Source organism: Otolemur garnettii, unplaced genomic scaffold (genome assembly GCF_000181295.1).
Source record: "Otolemur garnettii isolate 467f Iridium unplaced genomic scaffold, OtoGar3 scaffold00019, whole genome shotgun sequence".
Lineage (NCBI taxonomy): Eukaryota > Metazoa > Chordata > Mammalia > Primates > Galagidae > Otolemur > Otolemur garnettii.
The window spans coordinates 19553168-19565749 of NW_003852414.1; the positions used below are offsets into that span (position 1 = coordinate 19553168).

The window sequence follows — 12582 nt, forward strand, 5'->3', positions numbered from 1 at the left end:
CTGGGTTCAAGCGAGTCTCCTGCCTCAGCCTCCCAAGTAGCTGGGGCCACAGGCGCCCGCCACAACGCCTGGCCATTTTTTGGTTGCAGCCATCACTGCTGTTTGGCGGGCCTGGGCTGGGGATTCGAACCTGCCACCTTAGGTGTATGTGGCTGGCGCCCTAGCCACTTGAGCCACAGGCGCCGAGCCAAGGTTCTATAATTCTTAAATGGCAGAGCTAAGAAGAAAAGTCCGCTCTCCTGGCATCTATCTTCTTCACGGGTATGTTAGAGCCACCTCGAGCCACCTCACAGCGGCCCATGACAGCCTACCTAACTCAGGAATTTTGCAAGTAGTTGTTAAAACCACAAAGAGCTTGAAATCAGCCCAGGTGGGTTTACCATCACACAATGACTCCTGTGACACCCTTGCCATCCACCGAAGGGAGAGGTCTGGGTCTTTTATTTTTTAATATCAGCCAATAGTTCTCTATTGCACCAGCTTCTTGGAAGCCTGACTCTGGAGAAAGATCTCTGAACTGGAATAGAAAAATTCCTAATTCTCCATCTGCCACTTAGCAACCATCTCACCTAAGTCATTTAACTTCTTTGACCCTCCATTTTCTTTTCTTTTTCTTTTTTAGAGACAGTCTCACTTTATCGTCCTCAATAGAGTACTATGGAATCACACAGCTCACAGCAACCTCCAACTCCTGGGCTCAGGCGATTCTCTTGCCTCAGCCTCCCGAGTAGCTGGGACTACAGGTGCCCACCATAACACCCGGCTATTTTTTTGTTGTTGCAGTTTGGCCAGGGCCAGGTTCGAACCCACTACCCTTGGTATAAGGGGCCAGCGCCCTATCCACTGAGCCACAGGCAACCACCCCCTTCCATTTTCTTATCTGTCAAATGAGGACAATAAGTGCTGCTCACTCACAGCTAAGAGTCATTAGGAACTGCAAGAACCACTTTGCAAACTGCAAAACAACACACGGCTATGGAAAACAGTACGGCAGTTCCTCAAAAAATTAAACAGAACTCCCATGGGATCCCGCAAGTCCACCTCTAGGCATATCCCCAAAAGAATTGAAAGCAGGGTCTCAAAAAGAGACCTGGACACTCCTGTTCACAGCACGTTATTTACAATAGCCAGAAGACGGAAGTATTAACAGACAGTGGATAAACTAAATGGGGTCTCTCCATACAAAACAGAATAGCCTTCAGCCCTTAAAGGGAAAGAAATTGTAACATGTGCTGCAGCCTGGATGAACCCTAAAGACGTTATATTAAGTCAAACAGTCCAGACTCAAAAAGACAAATACAATCAGCCCTCCATACCCACAGGTACCAAATCTGTGGATTCTACCAATCACAGACAGAAAATATTTGGGGGTAAAAATATATTTAAACTGAACATGTACAGACTACTCTCCCCACAATTACTCCCTAAACAATACTCTGTTTAACAACTGTTTACACAGCATTTGCACAGTATTACACATAATAAGTCACCCAGAAATGATCTGGAGTACGGCAGAATCCATGCAGGTTATATGCAAATATGTGTACTGCACCATTTTACATCAGAGACTTGAACATCTGTGGATTTTGGTGTGAGGTAGGTCCTGGAACCAATACCCACTGATACAAAGGATGACTACATTGCACAATTTCACTTATACAAGGTCTCCAGGGTTGTCAACTTCGGACAGACAGTAGAATTGGACTGGGGGAAGGGAAATGGGAAATTCTTGTTCCACAGGGGCAGAAGTTCAACTTAGGATGATGAAAAAGTTCTGGAGATGGATGGTGGTGACAGTCAGAGGACACTGGGAATATACTTAATGCCACTGAATTGTACACAAAAGATGGTAAGTTCTAGGTTATATATATATTTTTGGACAACTTTTGAAAAAGAAAAGCCATAAACACTCTGGGAGGCTGAAGCAAGGGAATCACTAAGCCCAAGAGTTTGAGGTCACTGTGAGCGGGGACGCCACAGAACTCTTCCGAGGGCGACATAGTAAGACTCTGTCTTAAAAAAAAAAAAGCAAAACACTCAAATATGAAATCTTGTTCCTACAACCTTGTCAGAGAAGCTGAAAGGCCCACTGAAAGCCAATGTTGGTTTTTTAACCATTACTAGGACCACAAACCCCATTTTTACTGATCACGCTAACACAGGCAGAAAGAATCTAAAGAGTGTGCAATTCTTGTAGGCATTATTGCCAAATGCAGGCTGTCTCCAACTTACACACAAGATCTGTTCCAAAAGTTCATTTAAAGGTTGTTGTCGTTGTTCATTTCCTTACAGAAGCGAAATTTTTCATGGTAATTAGGATCCTATTCCCATCTAAGAAAGCCCTGCAGTCCACAGTATGGCTGGAATAGGATGGTATTAACAGTCTGGCCTGGCCCTGGGATGGGGCTGCGCTGGGCAGGGGGAGAAGGAGGAGGGAAAGATCACAGAGGCAGCAGCACCCTCCCTTCCCAGGGCCCAGATCAGTCCAGAGCCCAGGTTTGTGACCAGGTGATACGAATTGACCTGGGGTCTTTTTTTCCCAAGACCCCACCCATTGCATTGTTCTTTCTCATCTCTCCGGGGCCCTCAACTCAGTTTGAAACCCTTGAGAGCCTCCCTGGTTCTCCAAGACCAGAATTACCTCTTCTCCCCTCCGCCTCCCACTCATATGTCAATTAAGTGTACTAATGAGACATCAAGTACTTTCCTTAAAATCACTTACGTGGTAAATGACTGACAGTCTCTCAGCCTATTTCAAGGTACGGATATCCTCTCAAGTTTAAAGGCAAATTTCAGAAAGTCATTTGTTTTCCAAGGTTAAAGAAGTATCAGCCCATGCATGGCTGGGCATTTGGGGGCAGAGGACTCCGGCCTGCCAGTCACGCCGAGAGACCTCCTGGCTTTGTTCAGCTTCTACTTCTTTCCACCCACAAAATTTCTACAGCTATAAAGGTTTGGAGCTTCTTCTTTTTCCTTTTTCTTTTCATAATACTTCGTGGGAGGGGAAAGAATTGTGTGGGGAGGCAGGCAGGACTGTCACTTGAAAATCAGAGGCTGAGGTTTTATTTCATACGATACCTTTAGGATTCCATTTACAGCACCCAATCCAATTTATTGTAAAACCAATTGCAGTGATCCGTGATGTGGTCATGAAAGCAAAGAAACGTCCTCTCAACAAGTAGAAATATTGACTACTTTCACTTTGAGGGGTTTGCTTTCCCCGTTCACCCTGTTTTAGAACTATCAATAAATCACAACCCTGAATGCGGCCGCCAAAAGGGCTAAAACAGACTGGACAGAGGTGAAAGATAACGCCCAGTTAGCAGATCAGTTCCTCAATGGCTATATTCACAATCCTGTGACCTGGGAAATTAAAGGCTTTTCAGATCTTCTCCAACCTCCCATCCAAAAGTCTCCCCAGAAGGATATTCTGAGTAAATCGTCACATATGCTTACGTGGCGTATACATATGCATGCTGCCGGTTTTAAATACTCTAACATTAAAATTAATTCAGTACATACAGGGTTTTAAACTATAAAACTCCATGATGGGAGGACACTGTAAGAAAGTGACTTGAGTCATCAGATCAAAACATTATTTCCAGAAAGAAACAGAGAGATGCGGAAGCCCGTCCTCCAAACAGAAAAGCAGGTGGAAAGTAAGCGACAGCTGTTAGAAGAGGCTCTGGCCTGAGCTGACGCAGAGAGGGACAGATTTTTAAAACCCAGCTCAGGGTACAGGAAAGGTGCTAAGAGACACAGCTGAGCCTGTGATATATGGCAAAGTAGGTCACTCCAACACGGGAGCTGGCCCAGAGGATGCTGCGGGCGGAGTCTCTTGCTTAATGCCAGCATTATATGAACTAATCACCTCCTGGTGGGAGCCAGCGTTGAATGGCTCAATGTACCTTCCAAATATGTGCAATGGCCTCTGAGGAACAGGGAGGGATGAAGAGAGGGCTGGCACTGACTGAGCACACACCCATGCGTCACACTCTTCCTAAGTGGTTCTCGTGCACCCTCATTTAATCTTCACCACCGAAAGGACAGCATTGCTGGATTGCAAATCGGCTACCACACCAACCTCCCTGCACGCCGAGGGGGTGCTGGCCCTGGTGTTGGCTTCTTTCTTGATCAGCTGGGGAGGGTTCACTTGTTTTATGAGCTCCTTTTTGCAGAACTGGAAAAATACTGAACGTAGAGAAGAGGGCACGTCGCCCCTCAGCATCGGCCAGACCCCTCGTCAGCGTCTGCCTGACCACATTCCAGGAAGTCAGATAAGACCAACCGCCAAAAAGAGCACTAAGCACCTTGAAGAGCCCTAATTGGGACAGAGGGGTATAAGCACCCTCCCCAAGTTCCTGCCAGACCAGATTCCAAGGACTCTGATAAGACAGACTCAGAGAGAAGAGAGGGAGAAAGGGGGGGGAAAAAAAAAACTTCTGTTACAACTGGTAGCATTCACCTTTTATTTACTCTTTATAAATCCCTTTAAAAGACCCCAGCGACTTGGGGCTAGCATTCCCTTCTTCTTTCTTGCTGCCCCCTCCCCTTCTTCTTCTTCTACTTTCTGAGATAGTAAAATACACTTTGTCTTCATTATATCCTACTCCTTGGGTAAGAAATTTTTCTCTGCGGAGCCGGAGCCGTGAACCCCTCCTGAGCTTCCCACCCTTCGATCACCCTTTCAACCACAATCCTCACTGTGGTGCCTAGAGTCCTCCTCTAGGTCCTGGAGTTCTCCTGTTTTCCAGATGAGGACGTGAAGTTAAGAATGGAGTAGCAACTTGCCCGAAGCTATGTAGCTAGGAGGCAGGGGTCCCCAGATTTGCACCCTTGTCTGAGCAGTCTCCTAGCCTACCTTCTTAGCTACTGGCTGTGCTGGGAAAAACAGCTAGCAACTGTTCTTCCCTCACTGACTTAAGAATTGTTTGTGGTCTCTTAAGCCAATTTTGAGGAGGGTAAATATGCACCAGCCTGCCTATTTGCAACAAGAGCTTCCAAAGTCAATTTCCAACAGATACTGACATATCCTTTCCCACTAGTGCTGGCCCTGAATATGCAAGGGTGGCCCACAGCTGCCAAAGGCTCTACATGGCCTGATGGCAGTGACTGTACATCCAGTCCCAAGAATGTGCCAGGTACCATAGACATCGTGGAATCTTTACAACAGGCCCCAGAGCCAGCAACTTTTCTAGCTCCCTCTTAACTTGGAAAGATTAAGGACCCTTCCCTGAGGCACACGGCTGTGAATGGCTTCACTGAAGCTGCCTTCCCCTCACGTTCCATTGCCTCCTCTACCCCATCTCAGCAAATCCACCATCTTAACATCTTGGCCTCAAGATGTGGTGTATTAACCAAGGGACAGAATCCCTCCAATTTTTGAGTCTTCCCAATATCCTAGGAAAACAGCACAAAACACATAGCTGATTGTTGAAGACATGGGAATGAACCTGGTCTGTCACAGAATGAACTTGGCCTTCAGGTCCACTTGGAGGTTACCCTTGGTCTACCTGGAGCCTGAATAATCAAGGCACTGTGTAACAAACTGAAAACTGGCCCCAAGAAACTGATGCCCATACCACAGAAAGGGTAAGGGCCATAACCAACATGTGAGTTGGGCTGTGGGCATCTTTCCCCAGTTCACATGTCCTCCCGACCACATAAGCACTGAACTGGCCGTCTGCAATCAGAAAGGAAGCTAAGGTCAGTTGACTCAGGCCCCGAGCTTTGTGGTGGCCACAAAAGAAGCAGTTACTCCATTAATTAAAAACACATGTCCCCAGTGGGCTGTGGGCTCCCTGACAAGTCACAGGAAACCTGAGATGCTATCAGAAGGAAAAGCATGAGGTCCAGGGACTGCCACCCTCCCGGGCAAGCTGACCAGTAATGTGACAATTCCCTGCTGGACCAAGGCCTAAGCCCTCCCAGAGGAGAGAGGAAGAGAAGCAGAGGAGAGAGACTGCAGGGGATTTAAGGAGATTTATTTGGGGAAAGGAAAGATTAAAGGGATTTATGGAGACCCAGCCAAAGAAAATCTCAACAAGTTAACCCCTGAAATCCTCCCCTGAGAACGCTCAAATGTCCACCTGGCACCAGCCAGGCCTAATTACTGTCCATTCAGCTGCCAAGCCTGAGCAAGAAATTTGTACTTGAGACACAGTCATCATGAGCTTATCTGGGGACATGCTTTACCCAAAAGTCTCAATTCCCCAGTCCCTCTCCACTAATCAATAGGGACATTGGAGTGTATCTTTTTTCAATCAAAAAAAAAAAAAATGTGGCTTTTTCTCTCCAAATGTAAAACATCCTGGGGAGGAGGAAGGGGTGGTAAGGGTTCTCAGGTTTATTTTTTGAGCTCTAAATTCCTAAGTGAAGTGGGAGAGTTATAGGTTATAGACTCACCTGCCAAAGGGATCTAGCCCCTTCTATTTATTGTTCTAAAAACACAAACCAGCATTTTCACAGAAAGTTAAACAATTCATCCTACTGCTAACATTTCCACTCTGGCACAAGACTTTCCCACTTGGGACAAAAAAGGAGGTACCTCAAAGTCCTTTCCAGAACTTTGCCTTAAAATGCAGGAGCCCCTCACCAAGGGAGCCCAGAAGCCAAAGCTTTCTCCATAAAAATGTTTCTGGAGCTTCCCAGGGCGTGGGCAGCCCCAATGTCACAACAGAGCAGGTCCTCGAAAATCCTTCAAGAAACCAAACAAAACCACCGCATGTCTTGTTCTTCCAACCACAAATCTTTGGAGAATTTTACACCCACATCCAATCTGCCAGCAATTCCTACTGGTTCTACCTTTAAAGCGTATCTAGAATCCAGCCACTTTCTGTCACCTCCAGAGCTACTTTCCCAATTCTATAGCCCCATATCCCCTACGCAGGTTACCACAGGAGACTCCTAACTGGTCTCCCACTACTGCCCCCGAGCCTGACTGACTGTTCTCAGCACAACAATCTAGGGATCATGAAAACCCGAGACAGCCCAAGTTATCCCTCTGCTCAAACCCTGCATTAATATTTCCCATTTGGAGCTAAAGTCTTAATTGCCGCTACAAGGTCCTGGTCAACTCTGCTCCTCCTCCCCTGGGCTTGAGTTCCCCCAGGCCTCTGCCGCCTCTGCCCCTGGAACTCACAGTTCTAGCTACACCAGCCTCCGGGAAGTTGCTGGGCCTCCCAAATGCCAGGCAGGCTCTCCCCTCAGGCACTTGCCTGCACTGTTTCCTCTTACTGGAACATTCTACTTTCAGATAGCCCCAGGACTCAGCTATTCAAATAGGAGCTTGTCAGCATAGGCCCTGCCATCCCCCCACCCCAACCAATCCCCTCTCCCCACATTCTGCCTCTCCCTGGCCTGAATATTCTATAACACACTCTCCATTTTGCTTCTTCCTCTCCTGTGTTTTCTGTAGCCCCAGGAGAGCGGCCACTCCTGTACGCCTGTTCACCGCCATGTTCTTGGTCCCCACAATACAGCAGGTGTTCAATAGATATTTTTAAACCTATGAGAGACTGAATTTATATCATGCCTCAAAACACAAGGACTGAGAAATTCAAACCGGTAAGAAAGAATGAAGCCAGAATACACTCGGGGAGAAATCTAGGGGCTGCCCGCCTCTCTTTTTCTCTTGGTAATATTCTTTCAAATGCTTCTCAGAGACTCTACAATTCTGAGTAACTCCAGAAAAACGCGTATGAGATCATCCCACCTCAAGGGGCTCTGCACTCTACCCCGCAACACACACACACACACACACTCACAAATTAGAAACACTGAGCCTATTTTCCACCTGGCCTTTCAGAAAAATCAATCATCTGCGTCCCCAACAGGTGTATTTATTGAGCAATTTCAGAATAAGTAGCATAAGTATGAGATGAGTGGGAAAGACGGTGCTTGACCTGGAGAAATCTCTATTTATCCTCTTCCTAAAGCCGCACCCGGAGGCACTCAGTTAATGAAAAAAAAAAAAAAGGACCCACTGCTATTGACATTAAGTGAGATCAGGTTGCTGGTCCTGAGCTGTTTACTCTGCTACTAGCTCAGACATAAAAATGTCCCTCCACACAGAAATGAGCTGCACGGAGCCACACGAGAAAAGCCCAAGGAACAAAAAGCAAGGGCCCTCCTCACCCAGGGAGCCAACTCTTAGGGTTATAAGGGCACTTGGAAACCTCCTAGTCTTCCTGGTCTACCCCTCTCCCCATGATTTTAGAGATGAGGAAGCTGAGACACGGAGAACGTAACGTGGGCAGTGGTCAGGCAACCCACGGGCCACACACCCCCTTCGTGGCAGACCCAGGCCCACATCCTCCACAATGCCTGGCCCAGCAAGCTACAGATAGGAACGGCCTCAACTTCAGTTGTTCAATCCGTATGGAAACCCATATTCATACCCTGCAGAGATGAGGATATATTTTACAGGACAGGCCATTTTCTAGAACAGAAGAAGTGAGGAAGGTTGGGGTGGGAGATTCATCCGTGCTGAGCCAAGTACTCAGGCCTTCTCTGTTCACACACATTTCACAGGCTGGACATCGTGAAAGTGACTTCCCTGAGTCTGGGGTGCTTCCTAGATGTCACACTGAGGCTTTCTTCCCACCCATATACTTCTCCAAATGCTTCAGAAATCACTGAAAGATGGCTACAGTAGGGAAGGCCTGAAAAGCTCAGTGAAGATGCCAGCAAAAAGGTCTGCCACCCCACTCCTCATTTGCTGCTACACAATATTTATTTGCTCTCACAGTATGCCAAGGATCTGAAAACACTGTTGATTAATAAACAATAATTAAAGTCTCACTACCTTATTCACAGACATGGTTAGGTTCAGGGATTCCTTTTTACAGGAGGCTAAATGGAAGCCTATGAGTCAAAAAGTTTCCTCCTTCCAAAGACTTGACTCAGAGGTGCATCAGACAGCCTGGGCCAAACCACAAAGCCAAGTCCTTTCTCTTGCGCTGTCCTTTGCTGCCTCAATCTCATTTTCCAACCTCTTGGGCCAAGCTTCACTCCCACTCCCCAGCAAGGTCCCTCAAACCACACAGACTAAACGACCTGGCCCAGAGCCTCCAACAGTACATGGTCTGCCCTCTGAGGCTATCTGGATAAGGTAGTCAAAGATCAGATCACAAAGTCCGGCAAAGTGAGTGCCACTTGGCCCTTTACAATGCTTTATTTTCTTTCCCCACTTTCCTGTCTTTGGGGATAACACTTTATTTTAGAAGCATTTTAACACTGTAAGTTGACAGCCTTGCTTCTTCCAGGACTTTCCTGCCTTAGGATCTTAAAGACATATGGTGAAGGTGTGACAAACAAAATGATTGGAACTGCAGAGTACTTTGGAAATGAACTCCAAGGGTAACTGTTGATGCCTTTGATTTATGTTAGATTTCTTTACAAACAAGAGAAGAGCTCAGACTCAAAACCTACACTGAAGGGACCTGAAGTGACCTCCATATTAAGAAGCAGGCCACAGTAATTGGACTTGGCCCAGAGTAAACAGATGCATTGAACTTGGGACCACTTGTAGAAAGTCCAAAGAGACAAGATAATGACAATCCAAAAGCTTTGAAATGCTTACATATTTAGATACAGGTTATCCCATAATTATGTGTTCTTTACAACAATATTAAAATTAGCTTTCCAAATACTAAAGTCAAATTATTATTAATCATCTGCCATTACAAAATCTACAAAGTGTGTCAACCCCATGGAGATAATCAAGAGTTGTTCTGCCTATCTTTGAATATCAGTTCCACCACTTACCAGCTAACATTTGGCAGGTCACTTAATCTCTCTGTGGCCTGTGTTTTCTCATCTACAAATTGAGGATAATCGTAAATCCCCACATCACAAGGTTCCCCTGAGATTTAAATGAGTTAATACACATAAAGCAGGTAGAATAATGCATGGTCCTTGGTATATATTTCAGAATACCATCTACGATTGCTATAACTGTTAGATCACTGGGCAGAAAACATCTTGATCATTTCATTGTTTGTCTTTTACTCTCCTGGATCCCCTGCCAGCAGGACAACAGAAAGTTTCTTTGCAAAGAATTCTTGTTCTTTTTTTAATTTGTTTGTTTTGAGACAGAGTCTCACTATGTCACCCTCAGTAGAGTGCCCTGATGTCACAGCTCACTGCAACCTCAAACTCTTGGGCAGCAAAGAATTCTTTCCAAGGCAGAAGGCAATGCTTTGGGACCCTAAAAGAGACTCATACCCAGAGCCACAGGGAACATGGCCGGAGTCCAAGAGGCTGCTCAGTTGGAACCCTACTCCTGCACCAGAAGACAAATGCCTGCCATCCTTCAGAGGTGGAAGCCACCGCAGTCATCCCCAAACAGCCTGCTACCACCGTAGGAGCCACCTGAACAAGCCACAGCTCACTGAGCCTGGGCAGCCCAGCCACTGCAGAGGTGCAGCTGCAGGCCTGTCCTGTGGAGCAGGAGTCAGTTAGGGGACACTGCATCAGTCCACCTAGAGGCCACAGGCAGAGAGGGACCAGTGCGAGGGGCTCAGATGAGGATAAGCCAGGCAAAGGAAAACACAAGCACCCGCACATCATGACTTAGCTGGTCCCTGGATGACAAGCAAAGGGTGTCTCTTAGTAACTTGAGCATCTCAGAGTTGCAACTCTAAACCCAAATAAGCCTCATTTAAATTTTGTTTTTGACCAAAACTAACCCCTTAACTAGCTTCACTGAGAGGCAGCCCCAAACCCTTCTTTATTAAAAAGCTAAGTCCTTTTCTGTTTTCATTCCACCAAAGACAGCAAGTCAGTACCTTCCCTGGAAGGCAGTGCCAGTAGCCGGGAGACCCTATTCCAGCCCTTACCACGTGCTTTCCTGGGAATCAGAAGTGTGGCTGGGAGAGATGCCACCTCCACAACTCCTCTCTGGGGGACCCACTGCACATCTGTGGGTGAGGGGAAATAATGGAACAGCTGCAGCAGACCCTGCGCAGGGGCAGAAGACAATCTGGGTTTGAAAAGGTGGTTCTGGAAAAGCAAGTCAACCACAAAAGCAAGGTGGGGGGAGAAAGGAGGAAGAACACCCAACAGCCTAAAGGAGCCCATGAAACGCCTCCTCTTTTTCTTCCCTGCCGAATCAACACCTCCATGAACCCCAGCAAAATGTTCATTTCACATGGCACACGTGCCCGCGATTATATGTACGCTGACAAGATGCCGATCCACAGCCGTGATCATATGAGGGAAGAAAATAACTTGAACTTGAGACTCATTCGGCAGTGCCTGGTTCTCTTTCACTATCAACCTCCCTACCTATTCGGAGGCTCCACAACAAAAACAAAACCCAACTCGTGGGCAGAAAGGGAACAGCAGCCGTGCTGAGCAGCACATGCTTGGAGCATTTGTGCCATCGACTTCTGATTATTTCTGCTTCCTTGAGACGCAGCCATCAGCATCGGACTAAATGCAGTCCCGGGGAGCACCGCCCGTAGGGCGACAGTCCCAGACCCTCACCCGAGGCACGCACCCGGGCGCGTGCGTTTGAGCCTGGGTGAAACGGGCGACCCCCAGGTGAGGCTCTGTACCCACATGTGACCATGAACACTGCGAAATTCTCCCCTCCCGTAATCGCGTGGCCAGCCCCAGCCTCGCCTACACCTCGTACGTGCGGATGTCAATTCGATATGTACCCGTGATGCAAGGACAGAAATGGGAATGAGTGGAAGCTGATTTTCTCGTGATCCTGTCTGGTCCACACAGTGCGCCCGTGCACACTGTGAGTAAACGCACACGGCCAGTAAACAGCAGTATCCACCATGCTCAGCCCACAGTCGCGCGTGGGGACAGCGGCGGAGAGGGCGGCGGTGGCAGGGGAAGTGCAAAGTCGCCCGCCCTCGTGGGCTGCTCTCCGAAAGCAGAGCCGCCCGCTCCCCCGCCCGGAAGCGGCGCCCACCCGGGGGCGCAGACCCACGCCTCGGGCGCGGGGGGCTCCGGAGAGCCGAGAACCGGGCGATGAGGACCAGGCGACGGGCCGGGTTCCTGCCGCCGCGGCGGCCACCGTGGTGGCGGCAAGAGCCGCCCGGGCAACCCCCGCCGCGGCCACCTCCACCCCCTTCTCCCCGGTCCCCACTTACGTTCCGAGGGTCTCCTTGAACTCGAAGATCTTCTTGATGTCTTCGGCCTGCTTTTTCCACGAGGAGCTGCTCTCGCCGTTCTCCCGGGCCATGGCCGACGAGCGCCGGGGCGGCCGGGGGCGCGCTGGGGAGGGGGCGCCGGAGCGCGGCGCGGGCGCGGGGCTGCGGGGCGCGGAGCCTGGCGGCGCGGGGCTGCGGCAGCTTCCTCCTCTGCAGTTTCCTCTTTCGCTCTCGCCGCCGCCGCCGCCGCGGTACCTCCCTGGCTCTTATTTCTGCTTGTCTCGGGCACAGACTTCCTGCCGCCGCCGCTCGCCGGCTCCTTTGCCGCCGCCTGCCAGCCTCACTTTCTGCTACTTTCTTGCCTCCCTCCTGCTCCCTCCCACACGTGCGCTTGAACACAGGACCCTGACGCTTATAAACTACTAAAGGATATGCTGTGAGCTCTCCCTCTCTCCCTCTCTCCCTCTCTCCC

At 48.6% G+C, this 12582-nt stretch overlaps 1 protein-coding gene across 1 annotated transcript in view; it reads right to left on the minus strand.

The window, feature by feature from the left end:
• The window catches only part of CAMK1D (calcium/calmodulin dependent protein kinase ID), a 366147-nt gene extending 353662 nt beyond the window's left edge, over positions 1–12485 (minus strand). The window contains 1 exon segment of the mRNA XM_023511452.1: positions 12111–12485. Within this exon segment, the coding sequence (XP_023367220.1) occupies positions 12111–12202 (92 nt within the window). The 5' untranslated portion in view covers positions 12203–12485.
• Between the last annotated feature and the right edge of the window lie 97 nt (positions 12486–12582).